The sequence below is a fragment of the Xenopus laevis genome, chromosome 2L, assembly GCF_017654675.1.
Source record: "Xenopus laevis strain J_2021 chromosome 2L, Xenopus_laevis_v10.1, whole genome shotgun sequence".
In the NCBI taxonomy this organism is placed as follows: Eukaryota; Metazoa; Chordata; class Amphibia; order Anura; family Pipidae; genus Xenopus; species Xenopus laevis.
This window is the reverse complement of record NC_054373.1, coordinates 155,265,264-155,287,913: the sequence shown is the minus strand read 5'-3', so window position 1 is coordinate 155,287,913 and position 22,650 is coordinate 155,265,264. Positions and strand designations below refer to the sequence as shown.

The 22,650-nt window shown below is 40.7% G+C and overlaps 1 protein-coding gene across 2 annotated transcripts in view; it reads left to right on the top strand.

Moving 5' to 3' along the window:
- The window catches only part of espl1.L (extra spindle pole bodies like 1, separase L homeolog), a 35,571-nt gene that overhangs the window by 9,757 nt on the left and 3,164 nt on the right, over positions 1 to 22,650 (top strand). For both annotated transcript variants that reach the window (XM_041582590.1, XM_041582592.1), the window contains exons 7-30: positions 387 to 580; positions 1,328 to 1,570; positions 1,764 to 1,908; positions 3,638 to 3,791; positions 4,336 to 4,475; positions 4,591 to 4,725; positions 5,207 to 5,326; positions 5,488 to 5,659; positions 5,753 to 5,881; positions 5,982 to 6,138; positions 7,230 to 7,339; positions 7,424 to 8,412; positions 10,176 to 10,557; positions 11,124 to 11,300; positions 11,780 to 11,993; positions 12,871 to 13,040; positions 13,114 to 13,241; positions 13,687 to 13,809; positions 14,620 to 14,775; positions 15,995 to 16,165; positions 16,485 to 16,589; positions 17,568 to 17,683; positions 18,488 to 18,571; positions 18,665 to 18,829. In XM_041582590.1, the coding sequence (XP_041438524.1) occupies positions 387 to 580; positions 1,328 to 1,570; positions 1,764 to 1,908; positions 3,638 to 3,791; positions 4,336 to 4,475; positions 4,591 to 4,725; positions 5,207 to 5,326; positions 5,488 to 5,659; positions 5,753 to 5,881; positions 5,982 to 6,138; positions 7,230 to 7,339; positions 7,424 to 8,412; positions 10,176 to 10,557; positions 11,124 to 11,300; positions 11,780 to 11,993; positions 12,871 to 13,040; positions 13,114 to 13,241; positions 13,687 to 13,809; positions 14,620 to 14,775; positions 15,995 to 16,165; positions 16,485 to 16,589; positions 17,568 to 17,683; positions 18,488 to 18,571; positions 18,665 to 18,829 (4,679 nt within the window). The remainder of the gene's footprint in view (positions 1 to 386; positions 581 to 1,327; positions 1,571 to 1,763; positions 1,909 to 3,637; positions 3,792 to 4,335; positions 4,476 to 4,590; positions 4,726 to 5,206; positions 5,327 to 5,487; positions 5,660 to 5,752; positions 5,882 to 5,981; positions 6,139 to 7,229; positions 7,340 to 7,423; positions 8,413 to 10,175; positions 10,558 to 11,123; positions 11,301 to 11,779; positions 11,994 to 12,870; positions 13,041 to 13,113; positions 13,242 to 13,686; positions 13,810 to 14,619; positions 14,776 to 15,994; positions 16,166 to 16,484; positions 16,590 to 17,567; positions 17,684 to 18,487; positions 18,572 to 18,664; positions 18,830 to 22,650) is intronic.

Here is a 22,650-nt window from a genome sequence, read left to right as displayed (position 1 = left end):
ACAGTAGAACCCCCATTTTTCGTTTTTTAGGGGACCAAATAAAATGGTGTAAAATCCAGAAAAATGTAAAATCAGGGAAATGTATTATGCATAATATCTAGGTGGGACCACAAAACAACAATGTAAAATTACGGAAAACTTTAAATCAGGGGATGTAAAATGGGGATTCTACTGTATACCGGTAAGCATATTGGCTGTGGTTGTCACTGCAGAGGGAAGCAAACTGAAACATCAGGCCAACAATGCAAGATTCTGCTTTGCTCTTTTGTTTGACAAAGTTTATTTCAAGAAAGTATTTTTTTTTGTTAATGCCATTATATATTTTGTTAGTATTTGGCTCACACATCTCTGAATGTCATATTTTGATCTTTCCTTTCTGCCATTAGTTGCACCGCTGTTACAGACTGCATGTGGAGAGCTGCAGGAAGAGTGGCCAGATTATGAAGGGCCTTGAAGCTGTGGGTCTTTGGCTGCGAGCTTTGCGCTCTAAAGTCTCTCAGCATATGGCAGAGCCAGTGGCCCTATGGGTTAGACTTAAAATAGATGGTGCTAAGAATGGAGATGAAGATGTGAGGCTGCAGTGAGTGATCTTTTATTTGTGTTATGTCTTACCTCCTATTCATCTTCTAATCACCTACAGGATATTCTACATTTTGTTTCTATCTGCTAGTTAAATCTAGCTGCCTGTCCTTGCTTTCATGTCTTTAAAGGGATTCTGTCATGATTTTTATGATGTAGTTTTTATTTCTAAATTACACTCTTTAATAATTCACTCTACAATATAAAATTTCATTCCTGAACCAGCAAGTTTACTTTTTTTCAAGTTGTAATATTAGTGTGTAGGCAGCCATCTCAGGTCATTTTGCCTGGTTACATGCTTTTAGAAAGAGCCAGCACTTTAGGGTGGGACTGCTTTCTGGTAGGCTATTTATCCTACTCAATGTAACTGAATGTGTCACAGTGGGACCTGGATTTTACTATTGAGTGCAGTTCTTATATCCAGGCAGCTGTTATCTTGTGTTATGGAGCTGCTATCTGGTTACCTTCCTATTGTTCTGTTGTTAGGCTGCTGAGGGAGGGGGTGATATCACTCCAACTTGCAGTAAAAAGTGACTGAAGTTTATCAGAGCACAAGTCACATGATTGCTGGGAAACTGGCAATATGTCTAGCCCCATGCCAGATTTCAAAATTAAATCTTAGCTTTTTTTTCAGTGCAGAATTCTGCTGGAGCAGCACTATTAACTGATGCGTTTTGAAAAAATAAAATTTCCCATGACAGTATCCCTTTAAGTCTGATCTTTATTTTAAAATGTACATTTTCTACAGTACTCTAAAAGATGGCCTCGTTGATCAACCTGTGGATCCAGAGCTGATGCTGTCACTTCTTGCGGAGGAACTTCAAGGATACAAATCAGTTCATGGCGATACAGGGCAGGAACGATACAATACAATATGTGATCTCCTTGAGCTCTGCAGTGAGGACAGCGACCTTAGTGGCCAGCGAGCCACATTTCTTTTAGAACTGGCCCAAGTCTTGTGTTACCATGACTACACTTTACAGACAGATTGGTAAGCTTGTGAGGAGCAAGCCAAAGTTTATTAAAATGATGAATTTGGCACTGCATATAGTCTACTTTTATAACTGGCAAAAACAAGTGTTTTGTGTAAATGCTGTGAAATAGTGAAAAGCAGGGTGTGACATCTCCCTGATCTATGATGCTCATTGTAAGCTGATGAATGTTGCTAATGTGTTCATCTCTAGTTCTGCCCTGGATGCTGTGCAGGAAGCTCTTCGACTTTTGGATTCTACTTCAAAACTTACAGAAGTGGATGAGTGTTTGCAGGACATTAAAGCCCAAGCTCTGCTCTGGCAGTATATCTGTACCCTTGAAGCAAACATGAGGGAGGTAAATTATTATTGCTTCTCTTAAGACGTTTGTGGTCCATTTTAATGCAAGATCTATTTTACACACAAGTTTCTCATTACCAGCTAATAACTGAGTATATGTGCTTACTTAATTATTGCCTGAAGAGCTGGTGTGGGGCAAAATGATCTTCTAGGTTCTACTGAAACTATGAAAGAGACTCCTAGTTCACCAGGAAAAGAGCTGGATTGGAGTGCTGATAGAAACCTTTTCCCAGTTCCCTGCCAACTGTATGTGTGACGGATGGAGAATGTCTTCTTTCATAAGGGAAGCCTTTACAGTATTCTCTGGGGCAATCATAATCTTTGAAAATGTAATGTTAGCATTCAATTAGTAACCTTATGTACCTGGTGGGGAACATTTTCAAAATGGTGTGAAAATGTCCATGACCCATGCTCATGTCCATTAAGAGAAATGCATGAATATTTTCTATTTTAGCAAGACTTTTGTACTTTTGTACTTAAGCAAAGCTTTTAATGTACTTAAAGGGCATGTAAAGTCAAAAAAATAAATACCATTTTTACTTTCTTTAATGAAAAAGAAACCTATCTTCAATATACTTTAAAAAATGTCTACCGTTTTTATAAGAAACCTTGCTGTATGCAGTGAAATTCCCCCCTTCATTTACTGCTGTGAATAGGAATAGTCAGACGGTCCTGAACTGCTCTGTAGGGAAACAATCATACTTATGAACAGCAGGGGAAACCCCTGCCTTCCCAGCTGTGCAGAACTCAAACAGCTTTGTTTGTTTTCCTGTAGAGCAGTCGGTGACTGTGTAGAGATTTGTATTGGATTGCCTTTATATCCCCTTTACTGTTTCCAACTCCAACTGCAGGACAAAGATCACGGAGCCAGGTTTAAATAGATAAACTGGGATTCTGTTTGGATGATGATTTTGCTGCAGCCACTGGTTCTGCAGAGTTGGAGAAAGTTTGTATTAAACAATACAAAAACTATAAAATCCACATTAGATTACATGACAACACAGTATCCAGTGCAGTCTGTCTATTCTGATTATTAATCAATCTTGCTGTATCGGCTTCTGGCAGATATTATTTGACTTGTGCTGTTTTGATCATTTATGATGATCACTAAGCAGCCCAGACCACACTGAGAATGTGCACAGTCTTGGTCTTGCAAAGATTTTTAACAAAGTTACAAGATGGTGGCCAATTTTTAAAAACTTAAATCATTTGTTTGATTAGACTTGTGGTGCAGTAAGTTTGTTTAGTATACAAAATACAGCATTTCTAGCTTTATTCTATTTTAGACTTTACTTACCCTTTAATTGAGTGGCTTTTCTTTGCTCCCCACATACCCTACCTAATATAGGTTGTTATATACTTATTCAAAAAGAAATTATAACAATTATAAAAAAAAAAATTTGCTCATAGTATTTCTCCTAACCAGCATAATAGTAATGCCATAAAAACACTTTATTTTAGCTGCACAAAGTATCGGACTGCTTAGAAAGTACAACCGCATTCCTCTTTGTATGTAGTTCATAGGCAATGAAATCAGAACAGACTAGTCGCTGAAATGTGATGATTCACAATATCAGTGCTACCAGATGTAATACTGATTCTACTATTTAATGCTCTGCACTATTGATTGGCCTGTATGTCAGATGATGATTAAAAGGACTTTAAAGTATGTGCATACTAGCAACTTTTTTTCTTTTTCTCTCTTCTTCTCCCCCCCCCCCCCTCAGGGTTTGGAGGAGCAAAAGCGTAAGGCAAAGTTACAGAGTCAGAACCAGTGGACAGGTGTGGATTATGAGCCCAATGACCTGAACTATGAAGATAAACTACATGAGGACCAGTCTGTCAGAGATGGAATCTGCTTTACATTAGCAGGGGAGACTGGTAAAGTACCCTTTTAAATTTAAAATCCTCATTGGCTTTATGGTTGCTAATAAATATCCATTGCATTGTATTATTTATCCTTTCTTTATTGGCCTTTGAATGGTGCAGGTCCTGCAACAGCAATATATTTATGACAAGTTAAAGAAAATACATAAAATAAAATGTGTTGCCCTTTTAAATAATGTTTGCTTATAATTGGTTCTATTGTTACTCCATAGTGATTCACATAGGCCTAGGCTGCATTTGGGAAGGTTTTTATTCATGCAGGTTGAACTGTAAGATATGCAAGCATTGCATCTGTTTATTCTTGTTAGCCCTGTAAGCAAACACAAGCAATTGTGCCATTAGCAACTCGGAGCATCTAATACCCTTTGTCTACAATCAGTATGTTATAGCATTACTTTGGGGTGAAAGTCACATGCTTCTCACCAGATCTAGTAACCCATAGCAATTACAGTATCCGTGTTTTGATTCCAAGGGATGACAAGCTTTGTAGTAGTAGTTAACCACATTATCTTTGGTAAGAGACTGTTCTTTCTTTCAGGGCCGCTGAAGGGTCTAGATGAAGCTCTTGATTTGTGGAGCAGTCTCTTATCTAGCCCACAAGTACCGTCCTTAAACAGTGCTGAACAAACCATTTTTTCATTGCACCTGCTTGGATCATTGTACAGACTGATGGGAAAAGTAAGTGGATTCAACAGTCCAAAAATGATTTGACCCTGTTTTGACTGAGCATATGACAACAGAAGAACAAGCATGATTATATCCTAGATTCATTTGGCTTTCTTTCTTCCTGCAGCCTCTGCAATCCATACAGAGCTTTCAGCTTGCTGGTCAACTGTGCCACTCTCTACAAGATCATATTAAGGAGGTTGGGACTCTCTGCCATCTCACCAAAATCTTGTTCTACCTGGAGAGTCCTGAGTATGCTCAGGTATGTTTAAACTTCACAGTAAACACATGTAGACACACAGTGCACGATATCCTAAATATTCATGCTTTTAAAATTTCATGCAAGCCTTCACCAGTCTTATGTGGTTCTTCACTGATTTTGTTGTGGGATCTGCCTAACAGCCCATTATCTTCAGTAATTTCTTTTTAGTTGCGATAATGTTTCAACACTCTAAACTACAATGTGATACTGTTGTTTAAAAGACTGTCTGTGTTGGTTTCCTCTTTTATCGCTAGTCCACTATATGATTGCCTCTGGTTTATTCTGAAAATCCAGCATTTGTAGAATTTGGTATAGTTCTATGCTTATTATACTATGAATTGGTGATCTCCAGCCCATTGGGTGTTGCTCCCAGTGGCATCAAAGCAGGAGCTAATTTTTTAATTCCTGACTGTTCCAAACCACTAATAGTAATGGTATTTGCTTTGAGGCACACTTTGTTTGAGTTTTCTTTTATTTCCAGGTTACCCTTCAGAAGGCTGAGGAGATATTAAAACATGCTGATCGTACCAGTGAAAATTATACTCTGGCCGAGCTATCCTGTCAGCTTTTGCGTAGTCATCTCTGCAGAGTCACATGTCAGGTATGCTGTAGTCTAAAGGTACTAGTTCTGTTTATTACACCTAGTACTATGCTTCTATGCGACTATTCTCCCATGTATCCTACACATGATAGGGTTCATGGAGCTGTGAATGTAAGATGCTTGTTATCAGTTCGGTAAGGCTAAGATTTAATTTGGTGCAGGTCAAAGAAGGGGTAGAACTGCTTTTGGGTCTTCTTCAGCACCCTTATCTACAGAAGTCATCCAAAGCCTGGTACCTTCTAAAAGTACAAGTTCTTCAAGAGCTTTCGTTATTTCTCATGCTCCCTTCAGAAAACTTAACCTCCGATCTATACAAGCAGTTATGGGCTCATGGTGAGTTGCCTTGCTTTAATAAAACTAATACTGTCACTTAAAAAATTTGATTTTAAATGCTTATTTGTTTTGATTTTTTTCCCTTTTAACCAGGCTGTCATAGTCCTGAGACTGCTCTGACAGAAGCCCATAAGCTGCTAAGGAGCATCGTCCTCCTCCTTCTTGGAAATGACGTGTTGTCTTCCCCTAAAGGTTCTTCAGAAGTGCGTTTTGTGGATAATGGTATGTGGATGAAGGTTGCAAATGGCACCTGAGCGTTTTTGGTGATGCTGCCAGTGACCTGAACTAATTGACTGAGTCTGCTTTCTGTCTTTTCACATAGGAGAAAACCTTCTTCAAAAATGGCAAGTGCTTGCCGATCTCCTCAGCTGCACCCAGGATCTAGTGAAGACTCTAAGCCGTATGGGCTGTGTTTCAGAAGCCAAGTCATTTTGCCTTGAGGGACTCAGAGTGGCCAAAACTCTGCAAAGTATGCGGCAGTAAGTACACATAACAATCTATGGGAAGAAGTATGTTACACTAAAGGAAAGAGTCTATGAAATGGTTGAAATAATCAAGGCTAGGTTCAATTTTTAGTTTGTTTGCATACAAGCTAATGCCCTTTATATTGTCATTTACTATAAGAAAGTGTGTTTAGAGTGTTAGTCACAGTCAGGTTGCTGCTCTTATTATCCCAAAAACCAATAGTATGTATATTAGTCGCAAACAAACAAAGATTACTCCGTGGTTTTTGTAGTGGGCTTTTTTTTTTTTTTTTTAACCTTGATTAATTTTACATGCCAGCTGATTAATGGCCATACCACGGTTAATGGAACAAGGACAAAAAATAACCTTAGAAGCAGTTGTCCCATTATCGTTGAACAACACATTTATAGAGCAGTTAGCTTGCATATTCCATACGCCTTGCTATCTTGATTGATAAGCCACCATTATTCTCCAATTATCCTTAGTTTGTTTTATTTATATTTTTGTTTTAAGACATCTTAGTGCTTTGTCTCTGAACATTTAGTTATGGAAAGGTCTCTTAGACAATGCATCCAGGGTGCATCCGCTTTAGAGGCCCAAGCTTCATGCAGCATGAAGTGACATGTATGAATACGAGTGACTTTCTGTATCTCTAATTGTAAGAATTCCTTGACCAGTTAAGTTCCCCGGGTATTCTTGACTTAGAAACATGGAAGACTTGAATTTACCAGCTTTATCATGTGTGGACCAGCAGCAATTTACACTTGTAACATTACAGTAAATTTCAAGCAATCCAGTAGCAACATTTGGTATAGGTATATCGGCTGCACTGGAAAAGTTTGCCATATGGAAATGGTACAAGATGATGTGTCAGTGGTAATATAGTTGCGCTTAATACTATTAACTTTGGTATTCTTTTGGTACTCTTTTAGTAATTGTGCTTTTGACACTTCAGTTGAGAAGCAATGTAATCATCCAGGTTCCAGACAGAATTTATTGTGCAGTACTCCTATATAATTTCTAGCAGACTGCAAGGGGATGAGGAAAAAGTACTGTTTTTGCAGCTAAAACGATGATATTTAAAGCAGTCTCTTGCCTTTTGTAGCTGTGCAGATTTCCTTGTGAGAAAAGCAGAACTAGAGACTCTACGCTCAGAAACTCAGCTCTGCGAGGAAGATTTGCAGTATGTGCTGTTCCTAATGGAGTCCTGTACAGGTAATTGCTTCTTCTTTCCCTTTTACTTCTAAGTGGATTGCAGTGATCGTGTGATTGACCTTGGTTTTTTTTTTGTGCCTTCAGATTTTACAGCCAAAAGTGAGCAGAAAGAGGTTAAGATAAAGCTTTGCAAGGGAAAGCCATTTCATAAGACAGAAATTATAGAAACGCCTCAGAGTCCCCCAAAAGATGACTTTCTGAAAGCCGTAGATCTTCATTATGTAGAAACAAGGGAATTGTCAAAAGCCCCTGAATCGCCATCTTGCACTTCTTCACTTGAAAAGAACCTGCCACAGTTTCTGTCCCATACACAGGACTGCACATGCCCTCTATGCTCTGATCTTGTACTGTCCTTGCTTTGCACCCAGTGGTTGGTGGCTAAGGCAGAGAACGATCCTCAGAACAGAGGTTTGTTAAAATCAGCCCTGAAAAGATGCAAGGCACTGACCCAGCGCTTTTCTGCTATTATGCAGGAAATACTTGGTAAGGAAATCCCCAAACCTGTATCGCTAGGAGTGTCGGCTGAACTCATGGCTAGAGTGTACCTGGCCATGGTATCACAGAGCCCCTCTAAGCTTCCTGAAGAGACACTGGAGGAAGGAATTCACTTTGTATCCTCCCAGCAAGCAACTTTTCCTAAGCACTGGAGAGCAGGCCTTCTCCTGGCCAAAGCCTTGTGCTCTATATATAACCTGGCAGCAAAGCATGGAAGTTGTGTTACAGATATCTTTGCACAATTATGGGGCTGGCAGCCACATCAGAAAACAAAAAAAATAGCAGACCTCAATCAGAGGAACAAGACCACTTCTAGCATTACAAAGAAAAAAACTAAGAAAATGTCACTAGATGTCCCAAGCTCATTCCCTTTTGAGGACTCTGACACGGATCTCCCAACAGTGCCTCCAAAACCTCACACAACTCCCATTCAGAGGAACCTTCCAGTGACTCAAGCCAGATCCGTTCTATCCACCCTCCCAAAAAAAAGCACTGTCACAGTTTACAATGAAGAATCCCCCATGCCTGAAGTACTGCCAAGAGCACCAAGAAGGCGCAAAACAAGAACAGTGCTAAAGGTTGGTCATTATTTAGTAGCAAATTTCAGACGGAAGGATTGAGTAAAGGAACAACCGGTTTGTGGAATTAAATCTTCCAAGCTGATTGCATACGGCATATCACAGCTTTCTTTACATTTTTATATGTGTCAAAGTATATGGATGCAATTTATTATCCAGAATGCATGGTGCCTGGGGTGTTTCAAGTTAGGTCATTTAGCCCTTCATGCCTTAAAGGAACAGTAACACCAAAAACTGAAAGTGTTTTAAAGTAATGAAAATATCATGTAGTGTTGCCCTGCACTGGTAAAACTGACGTGTTTGCTTCAGAAACACTACTATAGTTCATATAAACAAGCTGTTGAGTAGCAATGGCTGAAATTGAAAAACAGCTATATGGCACAGGATAAATAATGGATAACAGATAACACCATTATGTTCTACAGAGCTTATCTGCTGTGTAACCTGAGTCTTTTCTCCTTTGAATGGCTGCCCCCATTGCTACACAGCAGCTTATTTATATTAACAATAGTAATATTACTGAAGCAAACACAGCAGTTTTACTAGTGCAGGGCACCAGTGCATTATATTTTCATTACTTTAAAACTTTCATTTTTTTATGTTACTGGTCCTTTAAAGGGGTAGTTCAGCTTTTAACACATTTTCCATACCTCCCAACTGTCCCGAGGGACAGTTCCTCTTTTGACAGCTCAACCCGCAGTCCCTCATTTGTACTGAAAAGTCCTGTTTCTCTGCACTGAACAGCCAGAAAAAAAAACAATATTTCTAACTTAATTGGCTTTTGGCAAAGAGCCCAGAACAGCCACAACAGAAGATAAGATACATTTTCAAATGTATCTAGATAAGCAAATAAGTAATTGTAACAATATAAGATAACAGGTCCCTTGAGATAATTTAGACTCACAGCTTAAAGGGCAATTCACCTTCATTAGCAAACCTGTAATAACTGAAAAAAAAAAAACAGAAATATGTTCAAACTTTTATAACCTGCGAAATTTTGTAAAATGGACTAGGTAATTACAGGGTGTGGCCACGAAAATTTACCACACTACACACAGCAACTTTTTTGTCCCTCTTTTTATTTCCAAAATGTTGGGAGGTATGCTTTTTCCAGTTTAGTTGGTTTCAGATAGTTCACCAGAAATAGACTTTTTCCAATTACTATTTTCTATGTGTAGCTGTTTTTCTAATATTGAAGTGTAAAGTTTCATATTTTTTTTACCTCCTAAAGCAGCTCTGGAAGGGGGGGGGTCGTCGACCCTGTAAACTATTCTAAATTGATACATTTAGTTGATACATTTCTTATCTTTGTCCCTGCTGAGCAGAATCCCTGAGTTTCATTAAGGCAGCTGTTAGAATTGATACAATAGTTGCTAATATTCCAATTTAGAGTCTGCGCCTGAATTACTGAGCTGCCAGACTGAAAACCCAGAGATGGGTACATTAAACTTTTGGAAAAACTGTAAAAAATGGAAAGTAATTTTTATTTCTAGGGAACAATCTGAAAACAACTGAAGTGAAAAAAGATAAAGCCTAAACAATAAAAGCCCCAATATGATGTTTTGCCATCAGCATGGATATACTCATATTAGTTTAAGGTACTGTTTTATTACAGAAAAACGTTCAATCAGTCAACATTTAAAAAAAAATACTATTAACGGACATAAATACGAATGGTTTTATATGGTCTGCCATGTAAATGGCCCATGGTTGTGTGATTACAAGTATATTCTCTCTTGCATATTTTTATTGCCTCTTAACAGGTTGATTTTAGTGACAGCGATTTGGAAGTGCCGGATAATTCTGAAAAGGAGCCGGTGCCCAACAGCAGAAAACAAACCGTACAGACAAAATCAGTAGGTAGAGGTCGGGGGAGGAGCAGCGTAGCACAGGTCCCACTCGACTCTGATGATGAAGATGTCCCAACTAAGAGTAAAGCCAGGAATAAAAGACCAAGCACAAGGAGGGGCCAGAAAGAAAGTAGCCCATCTGGGCCAGTGCGGAGGCGCCAGCAAGTGAAAATAGATGTGGCTCCTAAAGAAGTAGATGTCTTAAGATCCATTGAGGAAGAGCCTGAGTGGGTGTTGGATGTCAGCATTGAAGAGCTGAGGGGTTCTGATACTGAGGAGAAAAAAACACTCAGAAGTGAGTTTGCACTCTTAATCCATAATATGTGCCTGTTTTAATTTTCTTTATCTTTAAAGGAAAACTATACCCCCAAAATGAATACTTAAGCAACAGATAGTTTATATCAAATTGAATGACATATTAAAGAATCTTACCAAACTGGAATATATATTTACATAAATATTGCCCTTTTACATCTCTTGCCTTGAACTACCATTTCGTGACTCTATCTGTGCTGCCTCAGATCACCTGACCAGAAATACTACAACACTAACTGTAACTCTGTTAATTGGCTCATGTGACCTTACATGTGGTTTGTATGTGTGCAGTGAATCGTACGATCTCAGGGGGCGGCCCTTATTTTTTAAAATGGCAATTTTCTATTTATGATTACCCAATGGCACATACTACTAAAAAAGTATATTATTATGATAATGGTTCATTTACACGAAGCAGGGTTTTACACATGAGCTGTTTTACTCAGTATCTTTTAATAGAGACCTACATTGTTTGGGGGGTATAGTTTTCCTTTAAGAGGATAATTGGATGTGTGGACATTTTTTTTTCTCTCTGATTGCATCCAGCTGGTCGGAAGGGTCAGAAGTCTGCTAAGAATGATGGGTTGATGACAGAATGTGAAGTGCTAAGAAGAGATGCTGGAGGGGAACACCTGTGTTGGACCCCAAATGTGATAGGAGGAGAAGCAGACCCAAACCCATTTAGTATCACTGGAAATGTGTCTTCCCTCCCTGCTACTTTCAGTAAGTTTCTTTTTTGAGGGCTGCAGACATTTGTGATGTGTCATTTGATCTATGTTGTATGTCCTATTTCTGCCCAATCAATAGGGAATGCGTTGCAATTTTTTTTCTGGCTGAGATCAATCAACAAAAGTCCCCATTAACTGCGCAAGTGAGCATTAACTCTGAATGGTTAGACTCCTGCTACTTCCCTGTTCAAGAAGTATAATTAACTCATTTTTATGTAAAATGTGCACTAGCTGTAAAGAGGGGGGGGGGTAGGAGTTCATTATTTTTCATTACACTGGGAAGCAAAAATAATTTCTGTGTGCCTTAAGTTTTGATCTGCTGTATTAGCCCAAATTCTCCCCAGCTTTGATGCAGTGAAGAGAAAGTGCTACTACAGATTTATAACTCTCTTTCCTCAGTAATTCATGTGAAATGGCCTAATTTCCAGATTCCAGTGTTTGTTTTTTTTTTTGTTTGTTTGTTTTATTTCATAGGTGCCTCTGACCTGAGTGTGGTCTCCTCACTTCTCCGTGAGGCTCTGGAGTCCATAACTCACTTTCCACCAAGCACCCTCTATTCCAGGCTGTGCCGCCTTCTTGCACTGTGCAGAGGAAAACAAGATCCATATGTTACCGCCCTTCTGGTTAGCGAGTCTGTTTCTATTACATTGAGGCACCAATTGCTAAGCGACATTCACCGGAAATTACGGTTAGTGCTGTATGTTCCGTAGCATAAACCATTCATTGCTCTCAAGAGAATCGTATTCTCTATTTATTTTGAGACATTATACATGCTGTAGAAAATTTAATACAGGTATGGGACCTGGGGTTTTCCAGGTAAGGGATCTTTCTGTAACTTTGACATCCATACTTTACAAGTACATTAGAGGACATTATAGACAAATAGCAGGGGACCTTTTTACCCATAAAAAGAATCACCGTACCAGAGGCCACCCCTTTAGACTAGAAGAAAAGAACTTTCATTTGAAGCAACGTAGGGGGTTCTTCACAGTCAGGACAGTGAGGTTGTGGGATGCACTGCCGGGTGATGTTGTGATGCTGATTCAGTTAATGCCTTTAAGAATGGCTTGGATGATTTCTTGGACAGACATAATATCAAAGGCTATTGTGATACTAAGCTCTACAGTTAGTATAGATATGGGTATATAGAATTTATATGAAAGTAGGGAGGGGTGTGTGTATGGATGCTGGGTTTTCATTGGGAGGGGTTGAACTTGCTTAGTTGGGATCAAGTACAAGGTACTGTTTTTGTCATTACAGAGAAAAAGGAAAACATTTTTTAAAATGTTAGTTATTTGATTAAATGGAGTCATGTGGAAATGGCCATCCTGTAATTCTGATCTTTCTGGATAACAAATACCTCTATTAAGACCCCCCCCCCATGTTCCTCTATGAGGGGGCTGCCATAATTGTAGAGCAGTAATCTGTTAGCAATAGAAAGGTTGGCAAAATAAATCGGGTTTTTAATATTGGTATTTTGAGAAGCAGTCTCTTCGTTTCAGTATCATGTTAAGGTCAAGGTTAGGATTGGTGCAAATCATCAGACTGCACTTTCCTCATTACAGGAAAATACGGAAAGAAGGCTCAGTATGTGACAAGTTACAATGTCTGACTCTGGAAGATGATACAGATGCCCAGGTTCAGCACCTCTCCCACTTAGAAGAGATCTTCCAGTTTCCAAAACAAGCTCTAGACATACAAAGGTTCCAGGAGCAACTTCAGCAGATCCCTGCAAGTATGTTCAGTGCAAACTCTATATCAATTAGCTTGTATTGTGTGAACACTAAACCACTCTTCATACTTCATAGATACAACAATGTGCATATTGACCTTGGTGGACTCACAGACAAGAATGCCCGGTGATACTATACTGCTCACAAGACTTGTTCCGGGAAGCCCCCCTGTCACAGTCCAGATTCCTACTGCTCATCTGAAGGTACAGAAATGTATCTGTCATTGTTGTTTCTGACTATTGATCCAGTGTTGCAGAAGCCATGGGGAGCTTATAAATGCCTTGCTTGGGGGCAAGGAAGTTACACCTCTGGCATGTAAATGTAATTAAGTCCACTGGCATCTTTTCAGTATGTTCTAAGACAATGGATTAAGCAATGGCATTTTAGACAAGGTTTAAGTTGACCAAACACTGGTCAATGTTGGCTGCCAACTGAGATGTACCAGGCACCTGAGTTGGTAGCTTGTTAACTTGTGTATGGGGCCATAATGATGCCTTTCCCTGCTGATATATGATAGGGGGGTCCAATCAGGTGATGGCTGCAGTCCAGATGGGTCTTTATGTACAGCCCCCAAGTTAATGTTCTTGATCCTAATGTACAGGGGAATAGTATATAATCTTAATTGCCATGACAAATTTGCTTTTATAGGTGCCCATAAGTTCTATATTGCAAGAATTTGATGAAATCCAGAAGCAGCAGAAGGTTGTCAACAACTTGACAGACAAAAAGGAGTGGTGGGAAGGGCGCATGGAGTTGGACTGTCGAATGAAGGTAAGAAGATGCATTTTAAGGATCACTCCAGTAAGAAAGTGGACCACCAATGTTTTTGTAAAGGGTTTAAGTAAAACAGTTGTTGGGCTTAAATATTTTTCCCATCAAGAATGGAAAAACAAAAACTTAATGAAGGCTCTATCTATGGTCTTGGGAGGGAATCTCTATGTTATCGAAAGTAGGTAGCTAGGATAACCTTTTCTTTTATCTGTCTGGTAAATGATGTTTTAGATGCCCCTACGCCCTTGCCTAAGAAATTTAAATCTGTTCCAAAAAGGTTGTCAAAGCCATAACCTCAAGCAAAGAATCAGGATGAGATTCCTTCCTTTCTCCAGGTTAGGTCATAATGCAGTAGGCTCTATTTTGATATTCATATGAAAATCCAAGGACACTTCAGGTAACGTCCTGATGAGAAATCAGAAGCAGATGGAAACACTGCAGAGTCAAATTCCAAATTGATGTTGGGGAAAGAAACACTCCATATAACCAAAGAAAGGCTCTTGTGAAAGTGACGGTGTCCTATTTATAAAGCATAAGACTGGTAAAGGCTACTACTGCACTAGCAAAAATAGCCAGTCTGTTTATAGCCTTCATGTACAGTGCAATCTGAAAAAAGTATGTTCTTATTTATTCTGCAAGTGTACCATCTTTAGGGCAGAACTTTTCCCCTGTGTTGCATCGTATTCAGAGGCATATGGGAAACACATAAGAGACAAACTAAACCTGTATGCAACCGACTTTTTTTTTTTTAGTTCTCACTCTGTGTTGTCACATAAACTTTTCAATTACCTTTCTTCATTGCCTTATCAGGCTTTAATACGTCTACTAGAGGAGCAGGTTTTGGGCAGCTGGAAAGTGCTGCTAAACTGCCCATGCTCCAGTGAAGCTGTTGCAGAGGAATGCAAGAGGCTGTCGCAGGCACTGTCAGATTCTGGCTGGGGAAGAACAGATCCTGAACTTTTGAAGGTAACACTAAAATGCTTATTGTTTAAAAATGATCTTGAATTAAAAAGAAAAAAATCAGCTCATGCAGTAGCAGGGATATGGAGTTGGCACATAAATCCCTTGACTCAAACTTCTCAGTTTATGGTACCTCCGACTCCTCTGTTTTTAAAGGAACAGGAACATCAAAAACTAAAAGTGTAACAAAGTAATTAAAATATGTTTACTGTTGCCTTACACTGGTAAAAGCAGTGTGATTGCTTCAGAAAGACTACTATATTATATATATAAATAATCTGCTGTTTAGCCATGGGGGCAGCCATTCAAGCTGCTGGGGGGGGGAAAAGGAAAAAATGCACAGGTTACATAACTGATAAAACACCATTGTATTGGACAAGGCTTATCTATTATGTGCTATGTAACCTGTGAATTTTCTCCTTTTTTCAACCTTGATTGGTTGCCCCCATGGCTACACAACAGCTTGTTTATACATACTATAGTCATTTTTCTAAACAAAACACACAGCTTTTACTAGCGCATGCTAACACTATATTATGTTAATTAAAATACTTTCATTTTACTGTTCCTTTAATATGCTAATGTAATTTCCATGTTAATAGAAAGAAGTTAAGTACACAACATACAAGGCATTTTATTACTGCCAAAGCTCAAAAATATAAACCACATCTTTTGGCAACTCTAAACCAAAATCAAAGTTAAACTACATAAACCAAAAACAATTGAAAACCCTTAAACAACTTGTATATTACTGGAACCTGGTATATAGCTGTTAAATACATTCCAAACATAACTAAAGTATTGTTTTTAGAAACAGAATTACTTCGGTCATATCCTCCTTCATAGAAGCTCTTAAATTTGATTATTTTCAGTTAAATAGAAGTCTGAGTTGGTACATATTTGGCAGCTCTGACTCCAGATACCCAAAATTGCTCCTGAATCCACGACTCCACAACTCTGTACAGTAGGCGCACCTAAGCTAAGTGGGAGAAATAGAAATGCTCATGCCTCATTCAGAAAAACAGTTTCTACTGTATGAATGCATTGCTGCAGTATGACAAATAGGAGTGAGTTTGAAAGTGATATTACTAAAAAAAAAAAAAGAAATTTATGCCTGACTCTGGTTTGAAAGGCCAAAAAAATGAATAGAAATTCTGTTCTTTTAAGTGCTTTTCATAATTCGGTTAAATAGTCTGAAACAAGCATACTGTTCTCTATGTTACAGATTTTGCTGGGTGGTAGCCATTTCTTAACCCCTCCTCTTATTCAGTCCTTTATCCACGGGTTCGGATTTTCAAAGCCTGAGCTGGCTCGGGAGCTTATACAAAGTGCCACAGAGAGACTTAAAGTGAGCACAGAACAATCAGAAGGACATCTGGTACTTGTGCTAGATAAGGTACGGAGTGAAAATATTCCAGGAATATAAACGCAAGAGAAAAGTACATTGAAATGTATAGTCTTTGCCTTACACTGTATGCATTCTTGTGGTATCAAGAGTTGGCGTAAAGCTAGTTGTGTGGTAGTGCCATCATAGTGTTCTGACCTGAACCAGTGCAGTATTACAGTGCCCCTCTTTATTTAACCTCACCCATAACATTGTACCTGCATACTTAAAATGTTATATAACCGCAAATTTTTATACATCCCTGTCTTTTTACCTAATGGTGTGCCCTTTTTTATTTATTTTTTTGTGTATTGGTGCATTTTACCTATAGCATCTGCAAAAGCTTCCATGGGAGAGCATTCCCTGCCTTCAGAAGCAGTCCGTCACACGGCTTCCATCTCTACACTTCCTTCTCAGCTATGGGTTGCTCAGGAAGGTGAGATTTCTAGGGGTTTTTAAAATATCACACCGGCAGCAACTATCATTTTAATAGCAGTGTGTATAACTATATCTCAATGGCTACATAAACCTCAATTTTGCATTTCGGTATTTTATGGTCCTACCAGTTCTAATGCATTACATTACACAGCACTTTCCTGCATTTTACACCACATTTTTGTTGTGGCTCTCCTGAAAATTGCCATTTCTTTCTGTGAATGTTTTTAATGAAATTAAACTGTTTAAATACTAAACATATTCATATTGTTACATGTCCTACTTTAGTATATAGAGAATTCCAGTTAGTTTGCACCTTCTTTGCTCATCCACAGATCCTTGCTGTATAAGGTTTTGCTTCTGGCATTAGAGTGGCCTTGCAAAAGCTGTCCCATATGCTTTATTGATTAAACCCCATTCTTAATGTGTTCATAAAAACCCTGCCATTGCAAAGGGAAAAGTTAGTCTTGTTCTTATTAGTTGGGTACTTGAAGTTAAATTACTTGAATAATATCGGGCCAAGAGCTGCACACCAGGAAACGAGTGCTTCGATAATGCCCAGGTGCTCTTGTCATGTTATATTGTAAACTATTTATAATAAACATGTATTGATCGGACAGCAGGCTTTTTAAATTATCCTCAAAATTCTGTGTTTTGGCTCTGTTATTACATGATGTGAGGGTTCTGGTTAAAGAACAAAACATCAGCTATCTATAAAAGTTTGCAGTTCCCCTTGTGCACTCTTTTTGCCTATGACTACGTATCGTGGATACGAAACGCGTCAGGACTGTTTTTTTGTTTTTTTTAACCTGTTGAAATAAAATTCTTGATTTTAAACTTCTGGGCAGTGCTGAGTGCTCGCCCCTTGTGCACTCATTATACAATGTACAAAGTTATTATTTATGCTGCATAATACAGAATTGTTAGTTTGTTTCTATGCTGGTGTGAATAAGTTCTGAATATTCTTTGTTCCTTGCAGTACCAACCTCAGACTACTCTTATCAAGGGAGTGGACCCAAAGCAAACATTTTATGTCCTTAACCCTCACGCAAACCTACCTGGCACTGAAGAGCGTTTCAGGGATTGGTTCAAAAAGTAAGTGTGTGAATGTATTCTTCCCTTTGGCATGATTAGGGGATCTTGGGGAAAAGGCAAAAGAACAAATGTAGAGATTTATAACAAACAGCTGCTACTTTATTATTATTCCTCTTTTATTCAGGCCTCTCCTATTTAAATTCCATTCTCTTAGTCAAATCGACAAATAGTTGCTGAAATTGCAAACTAAAGAGCTGCTGAAAAAAAGCAAAATAAAACAAAAACACAAATAGAAAATGAAAACCAATTGCAAATTGTCTCAGAATATCCCTCTCTACATCATACTAAAAGTTAACGCAAAAAGGTGAACAAACCCTTTAAACTTTTGAAGCTGGCATTTAGTTTGGAAGTAATGAAAGTTGAACAGAAAGATCCTGAAAAATATAAGCAATGATTAATACAACATTAATTTGGTGTAGTGCAGTGTCTGACTAGCCCACAGGGATACCAGGAAAACTCCCAATGGGCCCAGATGTCAGTGAACCCTTCTGGTCTACCAACCATTTGCTTGTATACCTATATTATAGCCTTCCACATTTCTAAATGGGAAGGAATAGATGGATGGATAGATAGATCATATTACTAATAAGTGATTAAGCGAATAAGGAAAGTGATAAGTAGTGTGGGTCTGTGGTCTAAGGTTTTCTGTTGGGCCGCCCCTGGCATCCCAGCTAATTATTTGCTTAAAGTGCCAACAAATCATAAAATTGCACATCCATAAATTATATGTTGCCATGGTATTTTTATTTTTATTCTAAACATTTATATTGATTTGAGATACTATGCTTTGTGCTTTGGTTACAGTGAAACTGGGTGGAAAGGAGTAATCAGGTCCGCTCCAAAATCTGAAATGATTCAGTCTGCACTGACAAAGCAAGATCTCTATGTGTAAGTGTGCGGCAAATACAGTCAAGCATGGGACTGCTGACAGACGCTATGGATTATTTACACTGTTCCCTCTCTCTTTCTCTCTCTCTGCAGCTATGTTGGGCATGGTGCAGGGGCGCACTTTTTGGATGTTCAGACGCTCCAGAGGTTACACTGCAATGCTGTGGTTTTGCTCTTTGGGTGTAGCAGTGTTGCCCTTGCAGTTCGGGGAGATCTGGAAGGTTCGGGAATTGTTTTGAAATACCTTATGGCTGGATGGTAAGTCTAACTCCTTTTGTGAATACCGTCTTTGAGAGAAAAAATCAATCATATTTTATTCCATATCCAAGGTGCAAAATAGTTTTTGGCTTAATAAAACAATATGTGCAACTATGGTTTTGCTGTCCAAATAAACAACGGATGCTTGCTCACCTTTTAATCTGTGTGATCTAGGTTCATTAAAGTGGTGGTTCACCGCTATAAAATGGCCTATTGGCAACTTTTCAGTTGGTCATTATTTGTATTTGAGTAGCCTCAAAGAGTAATCAGTGTAAGCAATGCAATCATTTGAAATTAACAACTTGCTTATACATAGACAGCAAACTTACTAATCGAACACTCGCTTTATCCCAAGGGAGACCAAAGTGTTGGGTACACAAGAGTTGCATATTGTTTGCGTGCAACCACTTGGAGTGCGTGTATTTCTCTTGCCTAATTGGGGGACACAGGCACCATGGGGATGAAGATCCTGCAGCTGGAGATGGACACTAACTTGTTAACCTTTGGCTCCTCCTCCTGCTCTGGGCTTCATCCCCTGCCTCCTCCTACAATATTCAGTTTCTTTTAGTGTCCTCAGAGGAGAAGACACAGAAAAACTTGTGGCTGGAGCAGATGATCAAGGACCACGGTTAAAATCATGCCACAGATGGGACCATTGATCGCAATCAAGTGTCCCACCAGCTGTTTAGGTTACAACCTATACATCTATGTGCCCAACAGCCTTTCCGCTCTACGGAGGTCTGCAGGCTAGCTCCCCTATTTCCCTGTGGCTGGGTTCCCGCTCCACGGAGGTCTGAACCAGCTTGCTATTCACCTACATTCTTTAAGCACGGATATATACTTATATCTTTACAGGGAAATCCATCATTCAGGGCACTCTACGGCTGGATGGTTTGGGTGAGTATATTTCACCTTTATCCACCTCTCCCCCTCCCAAGGCATAGCTGGGGCTGTAACCTCACACTTCCCCTATGCGTTCCATCCTTTCAGCGCTGTTGCGCTAAGCGCATTCCCCTTGGCGCGCACTTCCGGTCTCTCTGCCTCTGCTTCCTGGCGCCATGCGCGAGTGACACGCAGCCTGACTCTGGCGCCAAATCTAGCGGAACGCGCACTTCCGGTTCCTCGCACAGCAGCCGGCAGACTCTGGCGCGTCTCAGTGCTCTTCGTGACTGAGGCATCTCAACGCTGGCCTGTTCTTTTATACAGCCGCTCCTCAGGCGAGTATGCTTTTTTCTCTGCGCCTACGCGCACTAGGCTGCTGTAATTTAGCTGGGGCCAGTAACAGCCTAGAGAGCTAAGTGCTGCTCCTATACTTAGTGAGCTGGGAATAATCTCATTTCCCTTCTCTCTTACAGGCACATTCTAAGGCCCTGCGACAGCTCATCCCCTGCCACTCCCTTGTTAACATATATATATATATTTCCATACAAGGAGTTCAGAATTGCCACTGAGTTATGGCAGACAAAACAGAGGAGCCCAGGACCTCAAAGTCCTCAGCACCTTCTCGCAAGGCAGCACAAGTTTCTTACCTTGCATGTGCAGTGTGCAACACCAAAATTTCAGAGCGTTTCCCCTGAATCTGTGTGCGCAGCGTGTAGACACCCTCCCTCTCCACCTGCTGCCAACACAGCCCACACTGCCAGCACTTCAGACTCTGAGTTGGTCCGTGCCCTTTCCATCTCACTTGCTGGACTACAGAATTTATCCCGCATTCCTGAGACTTTAGACAAGGTCCTAGAACGCCTGTCTAATCCTACCAGGTCACAAGACAGCAGACCTACCGCCTCTAAAAGACCCATTACCTCGCCCCCAGATTCCCCAGGGGAACAGTTTAGCCCCTCTGATGAGGAGGGACAAATTCCTTCGGGTGACGATTCAGAGGATCAACCTGACCCAGATCAGGACACCCCCAGAACCCAGAGGGAGGTAGAGGGACTTATACAGGCAGTACTCACAACGCTCAATCTCGAAGACACTAATTCGACTATTGAGCCGGCGAAAAACATTTTTAAGAGACAAAAGAAAGCCACCTACATCTTTCCGGCTTATGAGCAATTAGAGGAGATTGTCAAATCCCAATGGAAAACCCCTGATCACAGAGTGCAGATCTCCAGGCGTTTCTCCCAAACCTATCCCTTCCCACAAGATTGCATTGATCTCTGGTCATCCCCTCCGGCGGTTGACCCACCTGTTTCCAGACTTTCCAAGGCCACCACTATCCCAGTGGCAGACGCAGCGTCATTTAAGGATCCAATTGACAAGCGTCTAGAAGGATTCTGCAAGGCAACCTTTACAGCAGCCGGTATGGCTTTCAGACCAATTTTTGCTATAGCCTGGGTTGCCAAGGCTATGGAAGTTTGGGTTGAACAGACAGCACAACTTATCGGATCGGAGGACCCCTCCACTGATGCCCTCTTATCACAAATAGCTGACGCCACCTCTTATATCTGTGACGCCTCCTTAGATGCTGCTAAACTGGTGGCTAAGGCATCAGCTCAATCCATAGCTGCCAGGAGATTCCTTTGGCTAAAGTCATGGTCAGCTGATCTGACATCGAAGAGATCTCTCGTCAGCCTCCCCTTTTTGGGAAAACAGCTTTTTGGGGCCGAGTTAGACAAGATCATCTCACAAGCCACTGGAGGTAAAAGTACCTTGCTCCCTCAGACCCGAGCGAAGCGGACAACTTTTAAGAGAAGACCGTTTTTTCGGCCCTTTCGCCAGGGACAGCGGACGAAGTCTCAAACAGACAAGCCCACCTCTAATTTTCGCCAACGCTACCAAAACAAGCAAGGCACCCACTGGTCGTCTTCAAAGGGGCAGACCAAGCCCTCCCAGGACAAATCCGCCACAGCATGAGGGCGTACCCACCCTCGGAGGGATCCCCCTAGGCGGCCGTCTAATGTCCTTTCGAGAGGTGTGGAAAGACCAAATACGGGACCACTGGGTCATTCAAGTTGTGTCTCAGGGTCTCCTCATAGACTTTGTTCATCGCCCTCCCCGCAGATTTTTCGTCTCCCGCCTACCCAGCAATATTCCCAGAAGGCAAAAGTTCCTATCAATAATTCAAGACCTCTGCTCGGCAGGAACCATCCAACCGGTGCCTCCAGGGGAAAGAGGATGGGGATACTATTCCAACCTCTTCATGGTCCCCAAAAAGGACGGTTCCCTGAGACCGGTTTTGGATCTAAAGGACCTCAATCCTTTCGTAAAAAAAACTACATTTCAAGATGGAATCCATACAGTCGGTCCTAGCATCCATGGAGGAGAACGAATTCATGTCAGTCATAGACGTCAAAGACGCCTACCTCCATATACCGATTCACCCCAATCATCACAGATTCCTCCGGTTTTATGTCAACGGCAATCATTGGCAGTTCGTGGCGCTACCATTCGGACTCTCGTCCGCCCCCAGAACCTTCACCAAAGTGATGGCAGCAGCGCTAGAACAGCTCCGGATCAGGGGCATCAGTTATACCCTACTGGACGACCTCCTCGTCAAGGGTCCGTCTGCGGCTCTTGCCCAGTCACACACCTCGCAGACACTCAAGGTCTTGGAGACCCTGGGTTGGGTCATCAACTACAAGAAGTCACATCTCTGCCCGTCACAAACCATGGAATACCTGGGGCTGATCCTAGACTCCCGTCGAGCGACAGTTTTCCTTCCACGGGAGAAAGCCAACGTCTTACGGACGCGCATACAAGCTCTCTGGTCGACCACCCCTGTCCCTCTTCGCACGGCTATGCGGACTCTAGGGACAATGGTCGCTTCCGTCCCAGCCATTCCATATGCCCAATTCCACACCAGACCTCTCCAACACCTG